At 42.6% G+C, this 13,879-nt stretch overlaps 1 protein-coding gene across 1 annotated transcript in view; it reads left to right on the top strand.

Moving 5' to 3' along the window:
• LOC311266136 (contactin-associated protein-like 4) overlaps positions 1-13,879 on the top strand; it is a 93,099-nt gene that overhangs the window by 64,187 nt on the left and 15,033 nt on the right. The window contains exons 13-17 of the mRNA XM_084368337.1: positions 343-543; positions 3,876-4,038; positions 5,323-5,450; positions 6,087-6,257; positions 7,349-7,567. Coding sequence (XP_084224463.1) covers positions 343-543; positions 3,876-4,038; positions 5,323-5,450; positions 6,087-6,257; positions 7,349-7,567 — 882 coding nt within the window. The remainder of the gene's footprint in view (positions 1-342; positions 544-3,875; positions 4,039-5,322; positions 5,451-6,086; positions 6,258-7,348; positions 7,568-13,879) is intronic.

The following is a 13,879-nucleotide window of genomic DNA, read 5'->3' as shown; positions in this document are numbered from 1 at the left end:
TAAGCTAGGCTAAGCTAAGATATAAGGGTAGAACTACAAGTCTAGTTCTGCATCCACATTAATACATTTTACTTCCATTGTATGTTGGCATCAACATTCTCGTCTGCTTATTAGCAAAAATAATAATATGAATATTTGCCAAAATGGTGAAATGATGTGCTGGAGCAGCAGAATTAGATGTATGATGGCTCTGTAGGTGTAGATTACCTCTCTTTGCATGACTGGTCAATGGCTGTTGTTGCAAAGGAAAGTGTATGATGCAACATTTTTGAAAACCAAGAAGGAATAATTGCAAATTAATCAGTAATCAGCACCAATTAATCAATATGTATGTCTGCCCAGAGGAGAACACCTGGATGGTGATCCAGCACAACAACACAGAGCTCACCAGACTCCGACCGTCTCCGGGCGGAAACCAGCACTCGGTCCACTTCGACTACTCGACTGAAGAGGAGCAGCTGCTGGCGGCCATCAGCCAATCAGAGCACTGTGAGCAGGAACTGTCCTACCACTGCAGGAAGTCCCGCCTCCTCAACACTCCAGGTGAGAGCCTGTTCAGTAAAGGTTTGCTGGATGCATGTTTTCTTTGTACTCTGTGGATTCCCAGCTACAGCTGGTCTTTATGCTGCCAGACTCACCTGGAGCAGGAGGAGGAGCTGTACCCGCCCAGCAGCCAGGTATTCAAACTAGCAACTTTAAAAGAATAGTTGTAGAAAATATGCTGATTTGCTTTCTGGCAGAGTTAAATGAGAAGATTAATGCCACTATAATGTGTGTACAGAGATACAGCTCACTTACCAGCTCATCTAAAGCTCTCTAGCTAACATGTTATATTGTGGGACTGGGACTGGTAACCTCTTCACATCTCTGCTGGCCAGTGTTCAAAGTAGAGCAACAATCATTACGTGATACAGTGTGAAGTTAATGTGTTCATTAGTGAGCTTTAGATTTGCTGATAGGCAGATTTTGTCGCTCTTTGGGTGGAGCCTGGCTAGCTGTTTCCCCTCGTTTCCAGTCTTTGTGCTAAGCTAAGCTAGCAGGCTGCTAACAGTATGTTTTAGATTAAATTTTTTTTGTATTTTGATGGAAGGGTTTTATGTTTATCACACCAGTGTTTAAATAAGATGCTCTGTAAGAGACGTTCAGATGATAGCGTAGTGTATCGATCTTCTCATCTACCTTCATCCTCCTTTGTCGAAAAGCAACTAAGCATATTTCTCAGATTGACTTTCTAACCCTTTAAAAAGCCAAAAGAAATGAACAAGTTTCTAATTTAACATTCTTCTTTTTTATTTGTAATAGTAGTATTTTATTTACAGAATATTAAGACTTATTAAGTCTGTTTCTTACAGTTTATCTCTCAACAACCTGAACACGTCCTCTGCTGGACCCAGACAATGATTTTATTTCATCTTGTGTTTGTGTTTATACTTTTTAATAATTCAATCCAAACGCAGTCTTAAAAAGTAGTAACTTTATCTAATCTTAATCCCTCTAATCTTTTAATCTTATCCGTGGGACAGCACTCCAGCACTTTATTTCATCCCTTTTCCCTCAATACCCCGTGAGTGCACATTTAAATAAGAAAAGACTGTAAGCACTTACAGTAAATGACTTGTTGGGTTTAAATAAAAGTTATTGAAAGTTTGGTTAAGCCGGCTCTTTTCAGCTGGGACTGTACTCATCCCTCCACCAGAGAGAACAGAAATCATTACGCTCTTTGTTGTAAACTTATCGATGTTTGGGGTTTTTCTTCTCCGAGACAAATTGATTGTTCAGGATTAGTTTAATACCTCCTCCGTTTGGGATGAGTATCGAGTGAGAGCCGTGTTTTCTTTGTTTAGTCTTGTGTTTTCTTCTGCTTGTATCGACTCGGAGGTGGAGAGACACTTCGATCACCAAGTTCTGTTGAGTTTGTGTTGGTGTACAACAGTTTACACAACAAAAACAAAATATCATCCAGTGCATAGAAACGGCGCTGACACATCGGGGACAACATGTGATATCATCCGGTTTTTATCCATGCTAGAAGTTTGGCTCCAGATTCGCTGGTTGCTCGGATCATAACTTTGGTCCACACTGAAATATCTCTACAAATATTTAATGGATCGCTGTGAAAGTTTGTACAGACATGCATGTTGCCCAGAGGATGGTTTGCATCAGCAGCTTTGGAGGGAAAAAACTTTGGCTCCTCCAAGTTGGTGTAGGCAACGTCAAACATGGTGTGTAATGAACAGTAGAAGAAGAGGTCACAGCCAGGAAACTACCAATTAACCTCAGAGAAGAAGAAGAACGTATCAGTCGGCATCTATCCCTCATCGGCATCCTCTTCTTCTTTGTTTTCGCTGTTGTTGTCGTCTTCTTTGTCATCTTGTTTTTTTCTCCTACTTTCCTCCTAAGTTTTCTTCTTATTCTTCTTTCTTTCCTCCTCCTCCTCCTCCTCCTCCTCCTTCTTCTTCTTCTTCTTCTTCTTCCTTTCCTTTTCTTCTCCTTCTTCTCCTTCTCCTCTTCCTCGCTCTCCTTCCCTTAAGCATAAAAACACTTCTGCATAACTCATCCTTGCCGTTTCCATCACTCTTTTCTCTTGTGATAGTTCAGAATGTGTATAGAAATACGTTTTTACAGAAACATGGTTATTGTGAGCCTGTTAGCATGCTGACGTTAGCAACTAGCTCGAAGCACAGCTGTGCCTTTGATCCTCAATCTTGTTGACAGCTTTTTGTATTTGAGCATAAAACAGCGCCGACATAACTGATTAGTGAAAATGAAAAGAAATAAATCAACCTCAGTTTGGATTAACCAGATCAAGTCATTCATAAGGATTGGTTTGATTGGCAGTTACATCCACACAGCTCCTGATTGAAAGGACACATCTTCAGAGTTTCTCCCCCCCTGTGGCGCTACAAAGACAAAACCTGAGTGGGGATGTAGCTCCTCTGAGGGTCGGGTGATAAAACACATGATGGATGAAAACAGTGAAAGTGATAGAAAAGGGAGAATGGGTTGATAAATAGAAGTTCATCACAGGCTCTCTACTGCTCTCTGGGAAAAAATGAAGAAGCGCTGACTCAACAAGACCTTTCCAATCGCCTCCTCTCGCTCCTCTCCGCCCACACACACGCGCTCAGAAATACATTTTTCACTGTATACTATCATCTCCCTCCATTCAAAAACAATATATTCAGTGTTAGGGGTAGGAGCTGGCTGCAGACGCTGGATTCATCTCGGGAGGCTGAGGGATGAGGGCTCTCTCCATTCAGCACTCTGCTGTTTTATCAGCCTCCAGTTCATCTCGGGACACAGAGCGGTTTATAGCACATCCTAACAGAGTGCATCGTGTAGCTTCTGCTTTCTGCGAGCGTCTTTTGATCGATTACGTTCGAGAGGCTGCGGTTCTGTGCAGCTCTGTGCTTTCACAAAGTTTTGACCAGTAATAATAAGCTGCACCTCTCAGATAGATTTTTCTGTGCTTTAGTTGTGTTTTGTTATGGTCTTATATGATTTTAAATTAAGCTAGCCAGTTTGCACCAATTAGGGTTGCATTCATTAGCAGAAAGTTAAGAGACACACACTCAATAAAATGACTTCAGAGCGAGCTGGTCCTCAAAGCTTCTTTTTCAGGCGAAAATCTTTGAAAGCTTTTTTTTGTTTGGAAGCTGTGATCAACTTTTCTTCACTTTCCTAATAAGAATATCTGCTGGTGAAGTCACACCGAGAGCCGTGAAGTCCTCCATTAATAGTCCGGCTGAGGTGACTGAGCTGTTTCTGCAGGAAATGATCGGATGTCTCAGGATGTCAGTGCTGATGTTTAAAAGCTGAAGAAGGAGGTGACAGCAGAAGGTTTTTGTGCTTGTGTGTGTGTGTGTGTGTTTCAGAGGGCTCTCCGTTCAGCTGGTGGCTCGGTGGTCCCGGCGCCGGTCGCGTCCAGACTTACTGGGGCGGAGCTCAGCCCGGCAGCCAGCAGTGCGCCTGCGGCCTGCAGGGAGTCTGTGTGGACCCACAGCACTACTGCAACTGCGACGCCGACCGCATGGAGTGGTACTGAACTTTATGAATATATACACATGCTGCTTATCTCTGTATAAACAGGAATGGTGCTGATTTGCACTTACTCATGTCTTTGTTTGGCCCGGTGCGTGTGCCGCCACCTGGTTCCTGTTTTCGAGTCTCATTGTGTGCGTAATTATCAGCACTAAAGTTTGATTTATTGTCCCAAATTAACTGAAAAATTATTATTGAAAATGATTTGAAGGGTTTTTTTTCAACCATCTCTCAGTCCAAACTGTTCATTGCTGACACTTTCTCCCTCATCGTGCTGTTGAGATACGCCTCTCGCCTCCAGCCCTGGAAAGATCTCATCCGACAAAGAGACTGACATGTATATTACCAGAGGTGCATGAAGCTGAACATGGCTGTAAATGGACAGAACTGCTCGCTCAGCTGTCTGTCTGAAGTGCTCTTTTAGAAAATGGCTGTCACAGAAAATTGGCAGAGATGTAGTTTGGAGTGTCAGGATGCTACGATCCTGGCTCACCATTAAAACTGTCTGAGACGCTGCGCGGGTTGTTTCAGCTCATTAAAGCACGGCTGTTATTTATGAGTCACGTGCTTCTATTAATGCAAGAAAACAAGCATGATTATAAGCATGTGTGTCCAACTTGTTCTCATATAAATACATGTGCATCTTTTTTTGGGATTATTTATGCTCATACCTATTTATCTTTTCTTCTTCTTCATCTTCTTCCTCCCTCGCTCTTCTTCTTCCTCCCTTGCTCTTCTTCTTCTTCTTCTTCTTCTTCTTCTTCCCTTGCTCTTCTTCTTCCTCCCTCACTCTTCTTCTTCCCTCAATCTTCTTCTTCCCTCGCTCTTCTTCTTCCCTCACTCTTCTTCTTCTTCTTCTTCTTCTTCTTCCCTCGCTCTTCTTCTTCCTTCCTCGCTCTTCTTCTTCCCTCGCTCTCCTTCTCCTTCTTCCCTCGCTCTTCTTCTTCTTCATCTTCTTCTTCCCTCGCTCTTCTTCTTCCTCCCTTGCTCTTCTTCTTCTTCTTCTTCTTCTTCTTCCCTTGCTCTTCTTCTTCCTCCCTCACTCTTCTTCTTCCCTCAATCTTCTTCTTCCCTCACTCTTCTTCTTCCCTCACTCTTCTTCTTCTTCTTCTTCTTCTTCTTCCCTCGCTCTTCTTCTTCCTTCCTCGCTCTTCTTCTTCCCTCGCTCTCCTTCTCCTTCTTCCCTCGCTCTTCTTCGTCTTCTTCTTCTTCCTCCTCCTCCTCCTCCTCCTCCTCCCCTTCCGTCTCTTCCTCTTCCTCTTCCTCTTCCTCTTCCTCCAGGACTGAAGACTCCGGCCTGCTCATCCATAAAGACAGCCTCCCCATCCGGTCTCTGGTGCTGGGTGACATCCAGAGGCCCGGGTCGGAGGCTGCCTACAGGGTGGGACCACTCAGTTGCCATGGAGACAGTAAGTCCACCTCTGGTTGCCTGGTTACACATGATGGAGAGAGACAGAAATCATATCACTGCCACCTTTTATCCTGTTTAATGAAAGGTTTCAAGCTAACAAAAGAAAAAAAGTAGTTTGAACAGTTTGAAACCACATTCACACAATCAGCTGGTGTTTTTTAATCAAGCAACAAGGTGAAAACAGTAACTTGTAGTTTACGAGATGATAATTCCTCCCAGGCTTAATGTTTATATGGAAATACAGGTTTCCATGTTTAACGTTTCATTCCACCTGCCAATTACGTGATTCGGTCTTCTGGGTAAAATACCTCAGCATCTAGAAGCTAATTATCATCAGCAGAACTGTTGCTAATGCACATTTCCTTTTTAAGTTTTCACACGCCGATACTCTCATTAAATGCATTACAAGGTAAATCAAAGCAACACACGTTTTTTTTCCTTCTTTCAATTAGTCATAATTACAGCCGGTCTATATCTACCCGAGTAGATAGATAAATAAACCTTTGGCATGATTAATCAAACGAGAAATAATACCCTCGTGTAAGCTCATTAGCTAAACATGTCGCCTCATTTGCTTGCTACGTGATTCCCATTTAAATTTTCCTCACAGTGAGTTTTTTATTGTGTCTCTCAGAGAGCTTCTGGAACGCGGCGTTTTTCGACAAGGAGACGTCGTACCTCCACTTCCCCACCTTCCACGGAGAGCTGAGCGCGGACATCTCCTTCCTGTTCAAAACCACGGCCTCCTCTGGTGTGTTCCTGGAAAACCTGGGCATCAAAGACTTCATCCGGATCGAATTGAGCTGTAAGCAGAAGCCGGAGGGTGAAGATTTAATCCGGATTAGAGTGATGCGCCGAAAAGAAACCTGGAAGTCAAAGTCTTAATCAGGATCCGTGTAGAACCCAGAGGTTACAGACATAATCTGTGTCAGACCGTCCTGAAGGGAAAACATTGTTTATTTTAAGATGCTCTGCAGCCGTCTTGACCTTCCTGTCCAGACTTTTACACAAAGTTGAACAGATTTCTGGATTTTATACGAGGGTGTTGCTGATGGACATGCAGCTAAGTGTGAGATACGTCTTTACCTGATGTCTGGTGTTTAAAAAGTCTTGTGTAGATGGCTTGAACTAGTTATTAGAGGCATCAGTGGCCTTTTCAAACTCAGTCAGCTTTGTTTTATTTACTTTGCAGTTTCCGTATTGTGCTGCATTTTGCATTCTCATAGAAACAGCATAGTAAACATAGAAGCTAATACAGGAACGCTGCTGCACCGACAGCCTCTCTCCTCGGGGGAAATCATCGTCACTGCCGTTGTTCCAGCTCTGAATATACAGCTCCTCTGCTCCCCGCAGATCGCTCTGTAACACCGAGGCTGAGCCGGGGAACGGTTTTCTAAATGAAGTTACCGTCTGATGCTGGGATATTGTTTCATCTTGTTCTGTGCTCACAGAGTGATACATCTTCCCCCTCCGAAACGTAAAGGATGAGGGATGAGGCACCTGCACTCCAAAATCGACTCCTTTTGTTAGAATGAGCGTAACAGAGAGTTTTTGAACCGAGCAGACGGCTTGAAAGGGGCAACAACAGAGAGCCGAAGGGAAACCGAAACTTTGACTTTTATAGTTGCTGTTCTGAAGTAAATGCTTGTTCCTAAAAATACAGCTGTGGAGCGTTTTTCCACCGTATGTCCTGCTGCTCACCCCTCAGTGTAAATAAGGACGGTCTAGTCACATTTTTGATTTAACATTTAAGTTTATTGGCAGCCTTTTACCAACACCATTTCCCATAAGCCCTTTCTCTTTATGTATTTGTTATCTTCTGTTTTTGACATCCTTTCCTTAAATCACACCTCCACCTCTGACTTCCTGTCTCCTTTTCCTCTCCTCTCCCATCAGCCTCCTCTCAGGTGGTTTTCTCCTTCGACGTGGGTAACGGCCCGCTGGAGGTTCGCGTGGAGTCGAGCGTCCCGCTGAACGACAACCGGTGGCACCGAGTCCGAGCCGAGCGGAACGTCAAGGAGGCGTCGCTTCGACTGGATGAGCTCCCTGTCGCCACGCAGGAGGCTCCGGCTGACGGACACTTCCACCTGCAGCTCAACAGCCAGCTGTTCATAGGTGAGGATGAGATACAGACTGTGAACAGTTACCTCTGTAGCAGAAGCACTGTTTTCTCAGCATCCCTCCCACACACACAGACACTATATCTTCTTGTATAATATCTTCTTTGATCGCCACTTCTCCACTTTATTGAACGTTTCTCTATCCATGTGAGTGTTTCTCCTTGTGACAGATGTTCCTCTTCCTGTTGCAGTTTGCCATTGTTCTGCACATGGCTTCACCACTTCTGTATTTGTGACTGTCGCACCTGTAACTCTGCTGTTTTGTGCGTGTTGTGCATAATAATGAAGACATGCCAAGTTGAACGACAATTAGCAGCATGTGTCAGCTGTCACAGAGCTCTGACTGCCAGAGGAGGAAGGTAGCTATGTGCACATGACGTCCTCCATGAAGGGCCAGGTGCAGGACAGCCTCCGCACACTGGGTTAAAGCTCCCAAAACTTTATTAGCCTGAGAAAAGGCAACATTTAGATCATCCGGCTAAAGGCCAACATGACAAAACAAGGTGTACTGCAAATCGGCAAAACTGATTACAGCCCTCAGGCAAAAAACAGACATACAACAGACATTTATAATATGACCTTCTGGAAGTGACAGGAATGAAAAAATAATACATCCAGGGTGTACCCTACCGTCGTCCAATGTCAGCTGGGATCAGCTCCAGCCCCTCCTGGATAAGCGGGTTCAGATGATGGATGGCTAGTCTCCTTGATATATGTTCTTGATATAGATATAGGCATGATACAGTTTATTACTTTAGCTTTAGAGCAGAGAAAAGATACAGAACACCCAACTGTGCTGCTTTGAAAATCACAGCTGTTTCACACACGCTTAGCTGTTATCGACTAAACGCCACAAAGTAGTAAATATGATGCCAGTTTGACACATTTATCAATACGAGGTCTATGGAGCTGCACCTCTCCCTCCACAGCTCCACCTGCCAGGAAAGTAATGCTTAAAAATCAGAAGCACACGGTACCGGATGTGATCCTGCAGACTTTATTAAGATTTAATAAATAAAGCACGCTTCGTGGAGCAGTAATATAAAGTGTAGGGCGTGATGTGGTTTCTTGCAGCGAGGGTCTTTAAATAATCTGTAAATGAAGCTCAACCTGTAATTGATTCGTTAAGCCGTCGTGTGATTAATCATCTCTGATACGAACTTCATCAGTCCTGCGGCCATGTTTATCTTCATCAATTCATATTCTGTGTGTGACCCCTCACACAAAAATCCATCATTTATTATCTGGTTTTATCATTCTGCAAATATTATGTGTGTCACTTCATATCAGCAAACACAAACTGTGGAGGGAAAACAAACCGACGAACAGTGATGAGATCGGACGAAGGCAGCGGCAGCAGCAGGGAAACGGAGGTGAATGTTGATTGGCTGAGTGTGTTTAGCTGATAATCCGCTCTGAGGTCACCAACAGCCGCAACCCGTGTATGTTTACTTCAGAGTTATCGGTACAGCTTCGCCCTGGGTTTATGTGCTGTAATTGAAATGTGCTGCTATTTATTCTCACATCAGTTTGGTTAGCACAACGACAGACTGCCTTCTCGCTTTGAGAGGAGCAATGACCCGACATCATCGCGGTCTAGCTGATTAATTTAACCAGCATTTTAAGGCAACATGAACCGAACATACACCAACTCTCTGACTCAGTATATTAAGATAAGTTCTGGTTGTTTCACATGAGAGATTTCTGGGTCTCATTTAGAAAAAGGTTGTGACATGTACTTTTAAAGCCTAATCAGAGTCAATCAGCTGCTGTCAATCTGATCTAACCACACACACACACACTTGATAAAGCAGATGATATTTTCAGTATTTCAGTACGAATCAGCGTATATAAAGTACATTTAATACCAGTTTGTTGCACTTTTCACTATCCTTCCTTGCATTTAGCTCAGTGGGACTACTGTGCCTGTGAACGGATCTCACAGAGCCGCAAGCAGGACTGTAAACTCTTGTCTTCGACTCGGCTCCTTCAGTTTGTGCTTTCTCTTGAATATAATAGCTGATGGGTGATACCGCTCAGGTTATCTTCTCAAACTTGAGGAAACTCCCTCAAGAACCACAGAATATATTATTTAACTAGAAGTATCTTCTAGGTGTAAAACTGGATGCATGTTACTCTGCAGCATTACTATGTACATACACAATATGTGACTGTGTAGTTTATTCATGAGCAAACAACCCCCCCACCATGGACGTCCAGTATTATATGGAGTTATTTGGATTCACAAGCCTCAGCATTGGCTTATTTAAATTCACAAACCATCTTACTCCGTGCATTCTGTGTATAAGTCTTTTATTTGTAAAGCAAACTGTTTCCATTGTTTGAATTATAAGCGGCCGCGTTGCTTTGTATGAATTTATGAGCCGTATTTCAATGTACACTGTGTTTACGAGCCGTAATCCTGCCTTGCTTTATAAGGCAGTGAAGTCCATCGTTTTGATTAATAAGCCGTGTTATTGCCTGGCATGGATTCATAATCTACAGCATTGTTCCTTCTCTAATTCCTTTATTGCTGTTTGTGTTGTAGGTGCTAAAAATCCATATGCAGCAATTTTAAGCGAGCTCCAGTGTTGAATGCAGAAATCCCCTCCTTTGTGAAGGTTTATAAGTAATTATTTTTGCTCTGCTTGGATATTTTAGCCGTTGCACATTTGTGCTGCGTCCTGATGTGCTCGACACAGAGTTTATTCCTCTCTGTCGCTGTGTGCAGACAAAGGCAGCCTCCTGTACGAGGATTTCGAGGATTGCTTTGATCTGTGCTTCGCATATCCCTCGAAAATGCAGCAGCAGTGACGTCAAATCATCCTGTAGTATAAGTGTAAGCAGGATGCTGAAGAATCAAGGTTAGCTGGTGATCTGTGTTGATGTTCTTTTCTTTTTCTTCAAGTCCTCTTTGCAGCGGCACAACACAAAGTTTCCTTGTATAGTTTATTTGAAAACACACAAATCACAAATCCTGCAAACAGAATCACTTCAGGGGAAACTGGCAGTGTTTTCTCGAGGTTTGTGAAAAGCTAAAGGTTCAACAACACAGGGTTGAACAACAATATGTGAGCTGTAGTCCCTTTGTGTTACACAAGTATTGAGGATGAGTTCAGGAGTCTCAGCCTGAGGAAAGAAGCTGTCCTATGGTCTGGTGGTACGGCAGCGGATACTTCTGTATCTTGTGCCAGATGCAACATGACTTTTGTTTTTTTTGTTGAGTTGTTTACTTTCATTATCATCATCATTGTTCAAGCCCAGAGGAATTCGTAATTTTATTTAAGGTAACAGTACGTTTCATGTTGTCGCCTGTAGCTGTAACTTTCAGGGAAATATGAGATGATACGTCAGAGAGTGAGGATGAAAGTCAGCGACATCATGTTAATAACATTTTTAAACAAAACGTCCTCCAGTAGCACTTTAGTCCTGATTGACTTCAAATAGATTATCATCTGTAATGGTGGTTGTTTACCAATGAAGACAACAACTGTACTATGGATTATTTGTATGTTGTGAGGATAATAAGATGATGCCTGAACCCAAACATATATATTTTAACATGTATACAAACCTGCAAAACAAATTGGGATTGCCTCCGTATAGCTTATCTTACTGCGTGTGTGTTCTGACGGGATATGAAAAACATGCTCAATTATTACCACTGGTTCATGACATCATCACGGTATGTGGCGCAAAAAAGGTTGTTTTATTCCTTTCTTTGGGTTATCATTTGATTTCACCTACACAAATCTGTAATATCACGGTGGAGCGTAGAAATCATGTGTAAACTGCTAATTGTATCGTTCTTTTTACAGATGATGCACTGATTTATTTTTCTGTGTATCAGAAAACCGCCCTGTCCTGTACAAACGCAGTCTTTGACGATTGGTTTGAGCTCCGTCTCCGAGCCTCATAACTCTTAGTATTATCACACAATATCCTGATCTAATGTTGAGACTTTAATCTTCCTCCCTGAGCTGAGGCTGTACTGTCGGATACGTGGCTGAATCTCACAAAGCTCCCGAGCTTTAGTTGAATTCTTTCTGTGTTTTTGTCGAGGCTTGCACACACATCACCTTTTGATGATTACTTTGATCTCCATTTTAATAATTGTTTTCCTCTCTAATGTGTTCTCATGTGCTTTAGGTCTCATGTTGAGGTTGCGCTGCTTGATAAGAGGTTGAAATCCTCTTGAAGGGCCCCGCTGATAGCTTTGCTCCGCTGGTTAGAGGTGGAGTTTATCTGCATTTGGATTCTTTGATGTTTTCTTTTGATCTCCAGGTCACAAATTCCTCATTATGCTCTTTTAAGTGTTTCCTGTAAGCAGCGTTTGCATTTTATGTGCAGAGAGAGAGAGAGAGAGAGAGAGCAATTCATGTTGGAGCTGAAGAACAGCAGGATGTGTGGTTGAAACCCTCACCTCTCTGATAACCTCTATCTGATGAAGGTTTGTTCTCTAACAATCTTTCGACGCCGCTGTTTTGTTTCTTTGAACAGAGGTGGTGGTCCTCAGGGATCCGTCTCTGGTCCCTGTAGGTTTTACAAACACTGCCAGGTTACTTTTTTTTTTAGCAAAGTGGCAAAGGACTTGTTCTTTTGTAAAGCTTATTTTAATGTCTTCAAAGACGATGTTAGCTGACCGGCACTTCCGAGGCTTGGTGATGAAACTCTCTTGGTTGTATCTCCAAGAAAACGGAGGAGATATCTAGATATCTAATATCTTTTTTTTTTATTAAAATGACAAATGTACAAGCATATTGTATATACTTAAAAACCTAAGGAGAGAACCATGGCTCCTATAGAGAATTTCTTAATTCTAGCTTAAAACTGTCATCTGTGCAGTACTAATGTGTAGTTGAAGCCAAAGTATCCACCCCATAACACATTAAAGGGGTGATTTGTAAGATTATACCAGAGTTTTTGTTTAAAACATTCAAAGAATAATCTACTATTATCGATGGAGTGTGAGGAAACAACAGTGTTGAAGACGTGTCTTCTGACGTTAGCATGCTAATCAGCTAGCCCAAAGGAAAGTTTGCTTCTTATTGTAATACGTAAACAAAATAAACTCACAAACATCAAAAAACAAGAAACTTGACATAAACAAAATAAAACTCAATAAAACAGTCTTACCTTGCCACCTCTGGTTTGGTCAGAAGATATTCTGACTCTCCTGTCCCCGGAGTCGTAGTCCCGATCATAAATCACCTCCATACTGTATCTACCCTGTCTTCAGACTGTTATCTGTGGGTCTCAGAGAGGCCAAGGATTAGTCCCAGTCTGCTGCTCAGCCTTGTCCGCTGGGAGGCAGCTGAGCTCAGCCGGCCTGAGCACAACTGACCGCGGTGACTCCCTTCGTCATCCGAGGTTGCACGGCTAACTAAGCTACTTGCTAACTGCAGCTAGTTCGCTGCTGCAAAGAGTACAGCCCCCCAAAAGTTTTGGAGCTAACTTCAAATTCTGACCCTTTCTTACAAATTACACCTTTAACAGTTAATTAGTTCACTTTTACATTCCTAGTCTGTCTGATTGCTGCCATTTCTGACTTTTAAAAGGTGTTTCATAACATAAATTAATTATTATGCATAAACCTAAGTGTAATAACTGGGTTACACTTGCTGCGATTATGACACTGATTAACATACAAAAGATATTAACATAATGTGTGCAAGCAGGGTGATAATCAAGTGAGGTCGTACTATAAGTGTGCATGAGGGGGCAGTCAGTGTGTCGCCCCCGTGAATGATTATTTAAAACCCGTTCCAAGGTGGACAGTTTGACACGCCTTTGTTATACTCATTTCAAGTTTCCTAAATGTTAATACCTAAGTGTGGAATAATCTTCAGTAGAGTTAATAAGCATAAAAATTACTCTTCATTGTGTTGTGCGTGTGGATAAGTCGAAGGCATATGCTGTTTTGTTGCTCAGCTGGTTAAATAATTCATTCAAGTCAAATCAGAGCAGAGAGAGAAGAGGCCTGGAGCTCAGTGATTTATTGGTTTGAAAAGCTGCAGCTGCTGCTGAACAATAGGAAGTTGTAAGCTTCAAACTCCGAGCTGCCGAGTTTGTGTTCGGAGCACACAAAAAGAGATGTGGTCTTTGTTGAAATGAGAGGTTTTTCATGTTTGTGTGACTGAGAGAATGTGCAATGTTAAAGTGAATATATGCAGCGCGTCCAGGCAGACAGACAGCCAACCAATCAGATGCTCACCCGGTGAACGGTGGGCGAATGTAACTAAGTACTGTGCTGTGCAAAGACAGCTACTTGAGTCTTTTCTTGTCACTTTCTACTCGACTACATTTC

This window comes from Pagrus pagrus (genome assembly GCF_965226575.1).
Source record: "Pagrus pagrus genome assembly, chromosome: 12".
Taxonomy (NCBI): Eukaryota; Metazoa; Chordata; class Actinopteri; order Spariformes; family Sparidae; genus Pagrus; species Pagrus pagrus.
The sequence above is the reverse complement of the archived record's forward strand: the minus strand, read 5'-3'. Positions and strand labels throughout refer to the sequence as shown.